This window comes from Micromesistius poutassou (genome assembly GCF_964030765.1).
Source record: "Micromesistius poutassou genome assembly, chromosome: 14".
Classification (NCBI taxonomy): domain Eukaryota; kingdom Metazoa; phylum Chordata; class Actinopteri; order Gadiformes; family Gadidae; genus Micromesistius; species Micromesistius poutassou.
In genome coordinates, this window is record NC_140284.1 from 18735169 (window position 1) to 18751306 (window position 16138).

General features: G+C 46.8%; 2 protein-coding genes across 9 annotated transcripts in view; one reads left to right on the plus strand and one right to left on the minus strand.

Moving 5' to 3' along the window:
• The window catches only part of pla1a (phospholipase A1 member A), a 9434-nt gene extending 4404 nt beyond the window's left edge, over positions 1–5030 (minus strand). The window contains exons 1-5 of one of the 8 annotated variants that reach the window (XM_084478790.1): positions 4748–5030; positions 4408–4478; positions 3793–4015; positions 3109–3286; positions 2518–2626 (exon numbers count right to left, since the gene is read on the minus strand). In XM_084478790.1, coding sequence (XP_084334916.1) covers positions 2518–2626; positions 3109–3286; positions 3793–4015; positions 4408–4478; positions 4748–4779 — 613 coding nt within the window. In that variant the 5' untranslated portion in view covers positions 4780–5030. Of the gene's footprint in view, positions 1–2517; positions 2630–3108; positions 3287–3792; positions 4016–4407; positions 4513–4682 lie in introns of all 8 variants that reach the window. The other 7 variants (XM_084478785.1, XM_084478789.1, XM_084478784.1 and 4 more) reach the window with 7 other exon arrangements.
• A 10517-nt stretch (positions 5031–15547) lies between these two features.
• ndp (norrin cystine knot growth factor NDP) overlaps positions 15548–16138 on the plus strand; it is a gene marked incomplete at both ends in the record, with an annotated part of 3509 nt that continues 2918 nt past the window's right edge. Inside the window, one exon of the mRNA XM_084478269.1 lies at positions 15548–15636. Coding sequence (XP_084334395.1) covers positions 15548–15636 — 89 coding nt within the window. The remainder of the gene's footprint in view (positions 15637–16138) is intronic.

A 16138-nucleotide genomic window follows, 5' to 3' on the forward strand; every position in this document is an offset into this window, starting at 1 on the left:
TATTCGGTTAAAAATGTCAGACTGTGCACCTCCATCGACTGAAGATAAGTAAACAATATTGAAATTAAAGTAGGCGGTTTAAGTGATGGTTTTTGGAGGTGGGTGTGACTCAAAGACACACTCAAAGTGTGTGTGTGTGTGTGTGTGTGTGTGTGTGTGTGTGTGTGTGTGTGTGTGTGTGTGTGTGTGTGTGTGTGTGTGTGTGTGTGTGTGTGTGTGTGTGTGTGCGTTGAGATGATTAGTGTTGGTCTGAGACAATAACTTCACAGACGCCAAGCCACATCAAAGTGTCTTTGTTCTCTCTCTCACACACACACACACACACACACACACACACACACACACACACACACACACACACACACACACACACACACACACACACACACACACACACACACACACACACACACACACACACACACACAAGCAGGCAGGCAAGCAGACACACACGGTGAGAAATGGCTGGATGTGACTTAGTCGGCAGTTTTCCCGTGGCCACTTATCTACGATGATTCACAGCGGTGCTGATATTCAGTACAGCAGCACTACCTCACGAGTTTTATCTATTTATCTTAAAAACAGCCTAAGGCACAAATTACGTCCCCCAACGGCTCAGGAGAACAACAAAGCGTTATTAAACGGCCACTAAAAGCACTCGCTGGTTTCATAAATATACTGTGTAACGTGATGTTGACTCGTTCTAGTATGATCCATACCTTCCTTCTGGTTGGGTTCCTTGCTCGGCTCCCTAAGCCTCAACAACAAAAGCCTTTCACACGTGAACTCTGGATAAACTCTGGAGTGTCAGGAGGCATGCCAATTAAGGAGCCAGCCCTTTCAGTCAGTTTGTCCATTGTCTTTCGGATATCAACAGTAATGCTGTTACCCCCGGCACACAACAGCATAAAAAAAGGACACTGGCCAAGATGGAATTATTAAACATCTGTTCATATGATGTGGACTAACCTCCAAAGACTTCTGTTTCCCGAGGAAAAAAACATGTGGTTTGAGCCCCTTTTAAAACTGCATTTGTATTACCTTTCCAGTTCAGGTCCTTATCTACGGACAACTAGGAAATTATAGGAGCAACAAAGCTTGTTTCCTTTTAATAAAAACTGGATAAGCTTCCTCCTTCTTCTTCCAAAAATCAATCACCCACACTTTGGTTTAACTTATGTTCAGATCAAGGAAGATGTCCTCATATCAACACTGTCAATGTCATCCCGGTGTCAAGCCTGGTTATTACCTCTCAAAGGGCGGCCTAGAAATGACAGAGTCATCAAATCATTTTTGGAGATGACAAGATGACTGGAGCTGTGTATTAAGAAAATATAAAAGGGGATATAACTTGTCCCTGGGGGGTGCTGTTCTTTTAAGGAGGATATGTGTAAGGACTCTCATTCACTTTGACATATTGAGGCCGGGAGATGAGGTAATCCGTCACCCATGCGATGGACGAACTACGACGATACCAATTCATCATTTTTTGAGGACAGTACATGAGCTTGGCCCCCCGAAAAAATCAATGGCCATAAAATGAACAGTGCCGCGAGTTAACTCCGAGTGACCCTAACTTCTTTGTAGCGTGTGTAGCAATGAATCGTCAACGCCAAGCTCTTTCCTACGCCCTCACGGAGACCCCCAGCGGAGGACCCCACCGGGGGCAACACACCCAGTGATGAGTCTCCCACTGTTCCCCACAGCCCTGCTGTTCTTAGAAGGGAGCTTCTGCTTAAACCTTTCTCTAAAGTCCCATTAACCCTGCCTAATTACCAATTTAAAATCCTTCTGCGCGGCTTAATCTTATTTTTCTAAGCTTAGTGCGGGCTTCTTTCTATTAATGGCTGATTTAATTTCCTTTGTCACCCATGGTTTGTTATTAGAAAAACATTTAAGAAATGTACAGTTTTCCATTTTTGTGTGGACAGTGTCCTCCATTGTCCACACAAAAATGTATGTAATAATTACTTTCTCTGCTATAATCTCCACATCATTTCCCTGCTGTAATATTGTCCAATCTGTGCAGTCAAATAACCTCTTAAGCTTTTCACAGTCTTTGTGGGACCATGCTCCAATCTAACTTCATTGCGGATGAACAACTGGGGTATCATTATGAATTAGGCCCACCAAGTTATGGTCTGGTTGCCCCAAGGGCAAGAGACACATAACCACCTTCATATTGGTGTTAAACCAGTCAGTGCTTCTATCGTTCCTAGTTGGGCAGATTACAAATTACTTACAAGGACATGCACAAGGACATACAACTTACAATGGAAAAAGTGGATATCAATCAGTCTGCCAGTAGGGCTAAAACGGTTAAGGCTAAAGAAAATCCATAACAATCTCTTCGTTTTCACCCTAACCTACTCTTTCTCAGAGGTCAATGGCAAACAGGCAAGATGGCAAACATGGCAAAGAGCTTAAAATATGTTTTTATTATTATGTTATTTATTAGTATAGCATTTAAGGCTTCCAACTCCAATCAGGAAAGCGGACTGTTGTCATTCTTCTCACCTGTAATTCGTCCGATCTTGCCCTCGAAGATGGTTCCTATGAACCCTGCCACGTGTGCCCCCAGACTCACCCCGATCAGGTGGAAGGACTCCAGCTCACAGCCCTGGTCCTGCTGGAAGACAGAACGCTACCATATCAGTCTTTAACACTGTAGGCCTTGTCTATAGTTTACCTCAGTACCTTTAGACACCAACCCAGCATTGTTTTCCTTTGAAATAATATTGGGGCATACTTCTATTTTACTAAGAGTGTGCCGTAGAAAGAGAGAGGCATACACTGGATACATTATAATGTTGAATGGCGGTGTTGTTTTAACTTGTGACCAGGTTGTGACTCTGTGCTCCACATAATGGTACGCATCAGTAGATTTGCATTTACTCTAAAACGTTTAGTTAAAGTTTATGCAAATGAGCGTTAATAGAAAACAGTTTCAGTGATTTTCTGCTCTCCGATTACGGTTATAATTTTCTGCGTCTTTATTCACACCGGCCCATTTTACTTGGTTACTTTCTTAGACAACACCCATAGAACCCAGGTGGGCAGAACACACCTGGCTCCGGGTGAGGGTGTGCCGGGGGTCCCCTCGCTCACCTGCAGCTTGTTGATGAGAATGGAGATCTGCACAGCCACCTCCTTGTAGATCTCCACCACCAGGTTGTAGGCGAAGGAGGCGCCATACACCCAGTCCACCACCAGGACGTTGGAGTCCTCCGCTCTCAACAGCGCCCTGGCGAGCTCCTCCACCCAGGACGGCCTACTGCCCACCACCCTGGGGGGGGGGGGCAGGGCGGCAGAGACGCGCTAGCATGTTGACTATGTAGCATCACATGAATACCCAGGAGGCCTAACATGCTGCGACACTTTTTGTTTTACTTGATGTTGTTGATTGTTGCTTTGGTGTTCAATTTTAGAATGCGCTTTGGTTGAATGTACGTACTAATTACATAATACTATTAGTACTAATACTAATAGTAGTTTAAAAAGTATGCAGGAAACCGTCTCTGATGTATATTATATTAGTCTCTATAAAACAAATACATTCTATTCAGTGCATTTGTTGTTTGTTGCAGCATTGTACAAACTTTTTTTAAGGCTACTACCAATTTCTATTGTATGCCTTGATTTTCCTCAGCCTCACTTGGATAAAACCCTCTCACAATACGACACACGACAGCTTTCATAATTGTTGTTTTTTTTGTGTATTTTGTGCAATCATATAAACAAGTGCAGTGTATATTAATCTTCTGCTCCCCTCCCCTCTACCCGCGCAGCCACCTGTATCCGTGGACGATGATCTTGGTGGGTCGGGAGCAGCTGAAGGGCGTGGTCTGCTGGGTGTGGTTGGCGCTGTTCCCTGGGCTGAAGAGTCTGGGACAGTCCGGGTTGCCCCGGGTCAGGAGGAGGTACTGGACCTGGAGCTGGTGTCTCTGCTGGTACTCCAGGAACGTGGTGTTGTTAAGGTACGCGCACTCGTCGTCTCGCCTCTCTATCTCCACACCTGATCGTCACGACGACACAACTTTATCAACGTCAACGAAACACAACTCCACGCTGACTATCACTGTCACAAAATCGTCATCGTTATCGTCAATGTTGATCCACGTGATTGTTCCTAATGCGTTTGGATCCACCCAACGACCCCTGATCAATGTATCAGTGCTGGTACACACAATGGTTCCGTATCGCTGTAAAAATTCAATGTTGACCAAAACAATCAAACTTCATCACCGTGAGACTCACTCAATGGTACCTGATCAATCTACATTGCATACAGAATTATTGATAACATGTTGACGACAGAACAATTTTAGTTTCTGCGTTGGTGTTGGTGTTGGTCTGTGGTGGAGATGAAACCGACTGGTTTAAAGAAATGAGTGAGGGCGCACTTACCCAGAACCACCGCCACCAAGACCATCGCCAGGCTCAGGTGAACGGGGGTCAGTGCCCTGGCCATCACAGAGCTGTGGACGGCCATGTGATCGGAGAGTAGGCCTACTTTATTAATAACCAGACGGGCAGTTAGTTCACAGCAGGAAGTACGGGACAGCGGTAGAAACGAAAAAAAAAAGATCCCACAAAAACAAACCAACTAACAATAAAGAGGTAAATAGGGGGTCAATACATAATCACGTGGTAGTTCAGTGGCTCCTAAATGTGCACCATACCTCCCCAGTCTGGTGAAGATTAGTGTTTGACAGCCTCCAACCCTGGGTAAGGCTCCGGCTCTCACCTCTGTAGGAGAACGGTCTGTCCCACTAGCATCCAGCAGGCATAACGCAGGTGGCTGAGCTCAAGTCATGACGCAGATGAAAGCAGGACCCATTCGTTATAGTAGCGGTTGTTCACTGGAATAACATCCGTTTGTAGCGACAGTTTAATCGGCCGTCTTGTAAAATGACAAAGAACCGCTCAAGACATGCCCCCTTGGGGTTCACTCTGAGGCTGTCAGTGTGGTTTAGAATCGGGTTCACAGGGAGCCTTTGTGTGTGTGTGTGTGTGTGTGTGTGTGTGTGTGTGTGTGTGTGTGTGTGTGTGTGTGTGTGTGTGTGTGTGTGTGTGTGTGTGTGTGTGTGTGTGTGTGTGTGTGTGTGTGTGTGTGTGTGTGTGTGTACTGAGTACTGAGAAGAGTGTGAGAGTCCATGACCTCATTGGTGCTGAATGGCTGTTTGTTTTGAAGGCTGGACTCTGGCCTCACTGTTCAATACTTTTCTGTGTGTGTGTGTGTGTGTGTGTGTGTGTGTGTGTGTGTGTGTGTGTGTGTGTGTGTGTGTGTGTGTGTGTGTGTGTGTGTGTGTGTGTGTGTATGTCGTAGCACATTCCCAAAAATTATCTAACTTATATAGAAGTAGGGGGATGGAACTGGTGTGGTGCGGAGTGAAAATTGCATTACGCAATGTCATAGAGTTGCAACCCCTTTTCTTATAGAAAGCCATTGGGGACACATAGTAGCCTATTCCAATTAACTCTTACACAAAACAATCCAGGTTGTCATCAAAACATTTTGATGTTGTTTGTACATAACTGAAGTTAATTTTGGTCATGTGATTTCACAGTTGTAAATGTTATTTTACTGTGTACTGTCCATAAATGTGTTGAAAAGGCAAGATCCTACGGATTGATCTGCCTAAAACGTCTTGTGGGACAAAAGATGCAAGCTCCCAACCATGCAAGTTACAAATGTTCTTATCATAATTATTCATATTTATGTACAACATTTTAGGTGAAGGGATACGAAGTGTATGGTTGATTCTGCCTTCGGTGTGTGAATGTGTAACAGTTGTAAATTGCTTTGAATTAAATCGTCAACTAAATTACCTAAAATGAAATCTAAAAGCATCATCCGATTTGTAAATGTGTAAAATAATCTTAATGCGTGCTGGAATTTGTGAATGTAATCTGTGGGCCTCTAATTGAGTGCCCTGCCTGAGGCAGAGCTGTGAACCTTTCAGCCGTGGTGTACACATTTACAGATTAGTTTGCACATTTGCAGATCCGTGTTTCAGATATTTTACAAGTGCCATCGGCAGACTCCTGTACACATACACAAATCAAGCTTTTTTTAAGTACGCTTTTAGAGATTATCATACAAACATGTACAAGTCTCATTACTTACACCAGAAATTTGAATAATTCTAACAACAATAATGGCCCCCTTTACATCACATTGTCTGGTATGCTAGCTAAGCACACTGTTTCATTAAAACTATGACCATAACGTTCTGCTTATCTTACTTACTAACTTACTAACTATCTTACTAACCTGTAATTAACCTGCAACAATCTGGTTTTATTATCTGAACGCTAGATCGCCAGATTCCCCCGCTCCGCCTATTCCCTTTTTATTTTGGAAAGGAGAACAGTGCCCTCTGGTGGAGGACCCCCGCCTCCCCACCCCGCCCATTGTGGGGGCTATGCACAATGGGTTTATGTTGTGTGTGTGTGTGTGTGTGTGTGTGTGTGTGTGTGTGTGTGTGTGTCTGTTGCAACTGTGTGTGTAGGCCTATGTTATAGACTAGATGTTGTTTTCTACCAAGAGCGAAGAACTCTTTTTTCTTTAATTTCCCCTAAAAAAGATACATGGCCAAATTGTGTTATTCTTTCGAATCCAATTATTTATCTCTTAATGATTTTGACCTGTAGCAGCCTATTCTTCTGTAGGTTATCATACTTAAGGTATGGATAAAAAAAAACATACATCATTCCAGCAACCACTTACAAGCATGCCGCTAATCTAGAAACCTGCGTGTATTACCGTTGTTTATGTAATCTGACCACTAAGGGGCAGTAGGAGTTTACAAAATCAGTGTCATGCGCTGGAACATTAAGTTATATAACTCAGAATACATCAACTATTTCATAGGCTACTGCTACTTTTTCATGATAAATAGATTTATCCATGAGTTTAAGCAACTCGACTCCCTGCATACTGCATATGCCAGTCCCCCAGAAGCAGCTGATCCACCATTAGCATTAGCATTAGTAACGGTAATAAATAACGGTGGTGGCAGAGGGGGGGGGGGGGGGGGGGGGGGGGGGGGGGCATACAGTGATGGAGGGTCTGGGGGATCAGGGGTCTGTTTATTGCTTCCCATGTATGTCATGTCCAGAGTTTTTATCTCTTCCACTCGCCATCTTTCTTACTCACATGTCTCTCTCTCTTTCTCTCTCTCCCTTTCTCTCTCTCTCTCTCTCTCACTTACTATCGTTCTCGTTCTCGTTCTCTCTCTCTCTCTCTTTCTATCTCTCAGATCCTGTCTGTCGCTCTCTTTCTAGGTCTCTCTCGCTCTCACTCGCTCTCTTGTTCTCTTTCACTCTCTCTCTCTCTCTCTCTGGGTCTCTCTAGTTCTCTCTCTCTCTCTCTCTCTCTCTCTCTCTCTCTCTCTCTCTCTCTCTCTCTCTCTCTCTCTGGGTCTCTCTAGTTCTCTCTCTCTCTCTCTCTCTCTCTCTCTCTCTCTCTCTCTCTCTCTCTCTCTCTCCCTCTCTCTCGTCTGGCACAGGGAAGAAGGTTTGACCTGTGTTCCAGGCACTACTAGAGACTGTACCACCATAAGGTGTGTGTGTGTGTGTGTGTGTGTGCGCGTGTGTGCGCGCGCGTGTGTGTGTGTGCGTGTGTGTGTGTTAGAAGCATCTGGCGTCGTCATGGCCACGGCCGGGCCCGGAGAGCTTCGTGCTCCTCATCCATGCGGAGAGAGGATGACCCCTGACCCCGTCGTGGACAGAGAGAGTGTTTGTCATCTGCTCCCAGCCCTGCGATGACACCATGGGTGTGTGTGTGTGAGGAACTCAGGTAGGGGGGGGGACGGGGGAGGGGGGGGGGGGGGGGTTGGTGCAGCTGCTCTCCTGGCCCCGCCCACCATCTACAGTATGAGGTCTGTGGGGCTGCTCTCTCCTGATGTCCAGATGTACACAGGGAGTGATGACGACACAGAAAGAGTCCCTCAGTGTGCTGCGAAAGAGACGTTCATCTCTAACACTTTATGTCATCGTTTGTTTGATCGGGATCGGGGAAACACAGCGGTGTGCCACTCCTTATCCACCGTGGCCCGTCGTTATGTACTCCATCGCAGAGGAGTCCGTTGACGTCTGAATGTAATCCGGACGACGGAGTGGTCCAGAGGATTAAGCCAATAAGTGTTATTTTGAATTCCGTCCAACCTCAATAGAGAACCATCGCTGGCCAATCGATCGGGTTAACTCTATTCACGTCTAAAGTCGGACTCATTCGAACATCTGGTTAATAAGTCTGAGTAGAAAACTTCCACAGGCTGCTCTGCTGCATAATTGGCCTCGAGTGTGACGATGGCTGACGTGGCCTCCGCCATTTTCTCTCAAAACTTTGCCAGAATTAATCAAATTAACTCTGTGACCTTGCGTGCAGTAGTTTGGCTGCGGGAGATAAGCCAACACATAAAAGGAGGATGAATCACACGGGTAGTGCCTGTCTTCCCTGTCCCATCTACGATGACGGGAACTTGTATTTCATTGTAACTTTCCGGTACACAAAAAAAAAACGTCATCATTTCCACAGCTTGACCTTGCCCTATCACCGTTGTTGGCGGTGGCGGCTACAAGAAACGTGAGACACTTTTCTTGACCTTTTTCCCTTCCTCTGCGCTCTGCGGTTCACCAAGTCCAGCGTGGCCCTCCTTCCTCAGCCTCCTCCTCCGCTCCCTCGGCGAAGGCAGAGTGAGGTCAGTCGTTCCCTGGCTCTCTCGCGACCTGGCGGGACTCCTCCTCTATAAACCTTTCAGGTATACGGTCCTTGCGGTGAAACCTGATTAGGATTGAGCCTCCGGCTGGAGTTGATGTAAAATGGAAATAGAAAGGGCACTCATTTGTATTGTCAACAGGGGCCTGCTGTTTGGCCACAGTGTGGGCTCTGGGGGGGGACCAGGCGCTGAAGGGCCATGGCTGTGCTGAGTGAAGGCGGGGGCGGGCTGGATTGGGGCATTGGGGGTTTCTGGCCGTAGCCCAGCGCTGCCGACGCATGCGTTCGCACAGACGCATGGGGGAAAAAAAACCTACTAAGACTACTGAGGTGAACCAGTGTAGAGAGTTTAACTATAATATTACACTTATGCTACCTTTGTGTAACGGCGCTAAAGACGCGGTCGTCTAGTAATACAACACCGATTTTAATGAGAGAGTGAATCCCACTGTGAGCCATTGGAGCCAGAGAGAGGTATTGGTGGGAATCAGAGAGCCGACGTGTTAAATAGCTAATAGCTAATAGCACCCCAAGCCATTTACGGCAACAGTGCCGACTGTTTTATTGGACGAACAACCAAAAACAACAGCGTTTTTTTTCCTCAGATGTTATCCTCTGTCGAGCGAGCGGCGGCGGTCAGGCGCTTGGCTTTGGTTTCGTATAGTTCGGTTGTCGTCCAAAAGCCCACGAGAACAGGTAGCAGAGAGGTTGCTTTGTGTCATCTTGTTTTCTCTTCCCCTTTTTTTTTTTTGCTGTGAACAACGAGGAGGCAGTCTGCGTGCGAGCAAGGTGCCGTGTATGGTTAGAACTTTGTTTACTGCTTCCTCTACACTCACAGCAGATGTTTTGAAAAGTACAAATGTGATGGTTGAATTAATATGTGGAGGGATTCTGCAAACCAGAATGGCAACAGTACTGCTCTGTGAATTGTCCCACTGGGCCTTCATACAGCAGTGAATATCTATGATGCTGAATGTAAGCATCTGTGACCCACTAGACAGGCACCACACTGGTGAATACCTGGAATGTTGGACATAAGATGAGCATCAAATGACTCATTTGATGAGTCATTTGAGTCCTTAAGGACTACTTCAACCTAAATGAGCTTCTTGTCAAGGTTCAATACTGCTTTAAAATCATTCTTAGATTTTATATATATATATATATATATATCAGGTTACATTTTTAAAACTCCATTTACTTCCAACAGGTCAAGACTGGAAAAAATAATCCTCAAAACACATGTACGTTTATTTACACAGGCATGCATGTGCACACACACACACACATATACATACACGCACACACGTGCATACATGCTCCCGCATAAAGGCAGATAGCGTCACAGCGAACCATCAATTGTGCAGCCAGTGGCCCCATATCTCAGAACAGCGATTAGTTCCAGCAGTGCAGGAGTGGAGCATTCGAACCAGATGATCCCCAAAGAGCTGTATGGCATGTGGATCCACACTCCAGCGATGACACACAAACGCAGACACAAACAGAAACACACACACACACACACACACACACACACAGGCTGGGCTGACTAGAGGAAATTGATGGCCTAAGGGTCAGGGTCTATCCTTGTGGTCTGTTTATGGGGCTGCATGGACACCCTTGGTTAGTTTCAGATTATTCTTAAACGTCCCCTACCTCCATCCCTCCCTGTAATGAAGATAGCATGTCAGGAATCAGCCTCTAGACAGACACACGTCACACTGCGGAGAACATCTCGCCCCGGTGCCCCATTACGGGCTGGGAAACAACGCTACGACCGACGTGGTGTAAAGGGTGCCCCCCCCATGACCAAGTGGATGTTGGTTCAATATCTGTTAGTGGGCTTACCCCTGGGCAAAATACTCTAGTACTTTTTTTTTATATTCTGCCCCAGCGGCCCACTTGCTGTCCAGGAGCATGACTAAACTAATCTCTTTCGGAATGCTTTTTTGACATGTGGTGATATGTGGTAGCGTACACACGAGTGTCGTACACATGCACGTTACAAAACGGCAGCTTCCAGAGAAACGTCCCCTTTTTTTTTTCTCTTTTGCATGGTGCACAAGAGCAGAGAAGAGTTTCAGGTACTTGGCGTGACATTAACGCTGCTTGTTGTCATTGAATCATCGCACACACCTCTCTCTCGCCCTCGCATTGTCCCGGGCGAAACAGTGGTCCACCGTACGTCTGAACGATACGTGCTATGAAACTCAAAAGTCTTTTCTACTTTCTCCTTCGCCGTTGGGCCACCAGACTGTTCGGAGATGCGCCGTGCCAAGTTCTCGTGGAGGGCATTTCTCTAAAGGTCACCTGGGATTCAACCAAATAAAATAAAAATGTTGGCTCCTTCAGCTGGCCCTCCCTGAACCGGAGACGGAGCACGTCCCAGCACACTGTTTGAAAACCCCTGTCCAATTTGTTCCTGAGATGAAACCCTAGACGTTGACGTCTGTCTCTCTCTCTCTCTCCGCCGCTCCGTGCCCCTCCCAGGACTGGACCGTCTGTCCGTCTGTCCACCGAGGAGACCGGGACCATCTGTAAAGACTTTAGGAGGACCCTGACTGATGACCTTCTCCGAACCCTGCTGGACCAGTAAGGAACACACACGCGCGCACACACGCACGCACGCACGCAGGCAGGCAGGCAGGCAGGCAGGCAGGCAGGCAGGCAGGCAGGCAGGCGTGCACGCACGCACGCACGCACGCACACACACACACACACACACACACACACACACACACACACACACACACACACACACACACACACACACACACACACACACACACACACACACACACACACACACACACACTGTCAAGTGTGTGTGCCAGCCACAGTATGACGTGGGTGGCATTTAAAAAATGCAGTACATTTTTGGACAACTGATTTGAATTGATTTGCATCGTTTTTCGACAGTGGCCAACTATGCCTTCCTGACTGGCATTGCACATTGCCGTTGACTTAAGGGAGGCCTATCTCCATGGAGTTTGAAACTTGACTTGAGGAAGGCCTATCTGCATGGAGTTTGCCACACGTCCTCCAGTGTCCTCCAGTGCTGTGTCCCCCACCACCAAAATAAATGCATGTTGGGCTTCAGACCCCATGAGGCGCGTCATAGTGAAGGCCGGCTGTATAGTTCACATTTACGGATTAAATTAAATTTTTATCCATTTATGGATTAAAAAAAAAAGTGTCAAAGGGTCATCTTTAATATACTCCTATTAAATTCAGCTCAGTGGGCTTACAGACAGTGAAGTGAATAAAAGCTGCTAAGTCTCCATGACTCATCAGTTCGTTTTGGGGCAGGGGTGTCAAACTTCCAGCTACAAGCGACTGAACATACAGAACGTTCTGAAGACGTTGTTTGTTGTCGGTTTCTGATGGATTATGTAAATAATGTATTGTAGCTCATGAAATGTTGTAAATATATATATATAAATAAATATCAATAAATACATAGTTCATCATAAAACAACATGCATAGATTCTTCCGGGCCCTCCTGGAGGGAAGACAAGATGGACAGGGGCCTCCCAGACAGTTTATGGTGTGTGTGTGTGTGTGTGTGTGTGTGTGTGTGTGTGTGTGTGTGTGTGTGTGTGTGTGTGTGTGTGTGTGTGTGTGTGTGTGTGTGTGTGTGTGTGTGTGTGTGTGTGTGTGTGGGGGTGCGGGTGGGGCTCCTGGTGCAGCGGTAAAGCCGTGAGCTGACAACAGGAGCAGAAAGGGGGAGTCGGGGGGGGGCTGATGAGGAGGAGGAGGCAGCGGCGGGGGGGGGGCCCTCTTTCTGATCTCCTCTCGGTCCCTGGGGGTCTGTGTCTTTAGCATGTGCCGCTGATTTAGCGTCCACCGACACTCAGAGAGTTAACCAGAAACAGGTGATCGGGACACACACACACACACACACACACACACACACACACACACACACACACACACACACACACACACACACACACACACACACACACACACACACACACACACACACAAATGCACCATGACAAGACATGACAGGGAAAGGAAGAAAGAATGATTTGTGTTTGTTTGTGTGTCTGTCTGTCTGTGTGTGTGTGTGTGTGTCTGTGTGTGTGTGTGCGTTGAGTGTGTGAATGCGGTCGGTAAAAACAGACTTACATATTTTCTTTATTTATTTTGTATTTTTTTTTTTCATTCTCTAATATTTCCTGTGTCACCGGTTTCCAGCTGCTGTCCTTCCTTTCTGACAGCCGCTGAGTCTTAGTCTCTGCTCCATCGCTTTGCCTTTCCTCGCCAGCTCAAACCTGTAGAAGAGGAGTGAACCTCTGCCCAGGCTAGCGTACCCCGGGCCTGAGCGCCGCTTCGCGTGATCAATGGAAAGAATCGGATTCCAATCATGAATCCCAGATTGGATATTTAGACTTCAGTAGGACACAGACTATGCATTGTTGTGTTCCTTGTCTCCGGGGAACAGCGGTGTGCCACAAACAACCAACCTACACGTATAAACAACCTCTTGTCATACTGTTGATCCATCTAGCACCACTATATCTTTATTGATTCGCAGAATGTGTAGAGAGAGAGTCTAAAAACTGCCGTAGAAGATAATAATAATAATAATAATTAATTGAATTTATATAGCGCTTTTCTAGACACTCAAGACACCCAAAGCGCTTTTACAGTGAAGGGGGGACCTCACTAACCACCACCAATGTGTAACACCCACTTGGGTGATGCACGGCAGCCAATCAGCGCCAGAACGCTCACCACACACCAGCTTGAGGTGGAGAGTGAGGGAATTAATGAATGAGCCAATTATACAGTATATAGGGGGATGATTAGGGGGCCAGATTGAATGAGCCTGGTTGGGCAGTTTAAGCCAGACACCAGAAGAGTCTAAAATCGACCGTACATTCAGGGAATGGAAACGATGAGCTTCTCCATTCAGAGCAATAGCCTGTATCGGATGTCCTAGTTTCCTCCAGTTCAACGGGGGCTGGAGGCTGGTAAACCAAGGTTCACCACGCTGATGAGGACGTGTTTGGTGGCGGGTCCATCTCGGACCAGCCACTCACTTCATCCATTCTGAGTGAGAGGTGTACTTTGACATGCTCCGAAACATAAGTCCTGCCTGATCATATACTAAATATAATAATAACTGCAGACCATGGCTGAATAACGAACATCTGTGTTTCTTGGTTTTGTTGTTGTTTTTTTCTGTGTTTTTGTTTTTCTGTGTTGTTGTTTTTTTTTGTGTTTTTTCAGTCACTGCATCCTAAGGATTCTGAGTGAGAGGTGTACTTTGACATGACATTTGAAAGTCTTGCCTGATTCATAATATATTTTAGAACAAATGCAGACCACGGCTGAATAACTATCATCTGTGTTTCTTAGTTTTGTTGTTCGTGTTTTTGTGGTTTTGTGGGAGACCGCGTATCCTTTTATGCCAGCAAGTAAACAGGATTTTAACTACCTCCCGGGTACTCCCGGCGGCTCCGTTTGTAAACGAGGTGAACTTACTGTTTAAATCCACTAAAGAGCTCCGTCTGTCAGTGTTTTGGTAAACACTGGGGTCTTTGCCGTTTTCACAGCTGTTACCACAAACTAGTTTTGAAAGGTTGACTTGATCTGCCGGCTCGTTTCCCTGATATTTACCGTGTGTGTAGTGAACTGATTTGAGAATTTATGCAGAAGGGTTTTGCAGAAAGATTTAATAGCGTCTTAGGGCGAAAACATCAGAGTGTTCAAAGGTCCTGGCCTTCTACATGATGCAAAAGATGTGGAGTTACAATTTTATGTCATGTTTGCGGGTAAGAAAAAAAACTTTTATTGAACTTATATTCTTTATTAGCATTTCAACCACACCAGGAAAAACACTTTAAAGTAAATACCCATTAAGCATGTTATTAAAAGAAGAATGTGTGTATGGTGTGTTTGTGTGCTTGTGTGTGTGTGTGTGTGTGTGTGTGTGTGTGTATGTTTGTGTATACACTTGCAAGTATGTGTGTGTGTGTGTCACCGTGCTTACTTAAACTAATTGGCGTAAAAAACCCACAGAGGCTGTAAAAGATATGAGCATTTTTTAAATAGAGCCATGTTTAAGCTGCGGGCTGACAGCCCCACAACATACGCTATGATTACAGGAGTATTAGGCCGTATCCCGCAGCTTGACACCAGACATCGGCCTTCCATAAAGCAACTGCACAGTGTCGAACCGTAGGCCCGATGAAGCCTTGCGTGTGTCACAATCAAGTGTTTTCCGTACAGCCAGCACACATGCGCACGCATACCGTTGCTAATCCATTTTGAGTACATCTGGAAACATCTGGAAGAATGTAAAGGCACATTAAAAAGGAGAATAAAAAGGGGGGGGGGGGGGGGGGGGGGAAAGACTCAAAGGAGCGAGTGCACCAAAAAAAAAACGAGAAAAGAAAGTGGAGTTGGCCCACGCGTTCCACCAGCACTTCCACCCTCCGACGTCACGCAGGCCCGGCAGCTGTATCCCGGAGCTCCTCCGAGATACGGCGGCTGGCTCGGCGTTGAGGGCGGTAGTAAGGGTAGGTTGGCCGACACGGCCGGCCACGTCGCGCGTCCGATCAGAGGCTTCAAAGGCAGAGCAGGAACATCTGCGGCTGAGGAGGTTGGGGTCGGGGTTTCAGTTGAGCCGGTTCTACGCAGAGGTTAAAGAGGCGAGGGAAATCACACACACACACACACGCACGCACGCACACGCGCACACTCGCACTCACACACACGCACGCGCACACACACACACACACACACACATGCACATGCATGCACGCACGTGCACACACAAACACGTGCACGCACACGCACACGCACACATGCGTGCACGTGGGCCGCTGCTCCTGGAAGCTGTGACCTCGGGCGAGAGGCGTTCTGGGCTGAAGGTCGTTAAGGTGGAGGCGCCGGCGTAATCGGAGCCGCCATCTCTGACGCTCGCCGGGGGATGAGTCAAACATTCGCTAATCAACCGGCCAGTCCCTGCGCCGTAATGAGCCGCACACACACACACACACACACACACACACACACACACACACACACACACACACACACACACACACACACACACTGCGACCCCCCCCCCCCCACCCCCGCCCCCCATTCTTCACACGGCCCACAGAAACAGTGCATGACATCACCCGAGGTATTATCAGATGCTCACAGTCTGTTTTCACACGTACTAAAATATTAGCCTCCAGGCGCACCCGCTACCCTCGGCCAAACGCAGACTGAGAGGGAGCTCGCCGGGTTGTTTTTAGTTTAATTCATCCTATATCCGTCTCTGGACTCTGGATCGGTTTCAAGGGGGGACCATGGCGACAATAGATATGGCGGGCTTCACAGGACAACATCTGTGATCTGAGGAAAGGCCTTTGCAGGCCGAAATGTTATCACCTATTAAAACATTC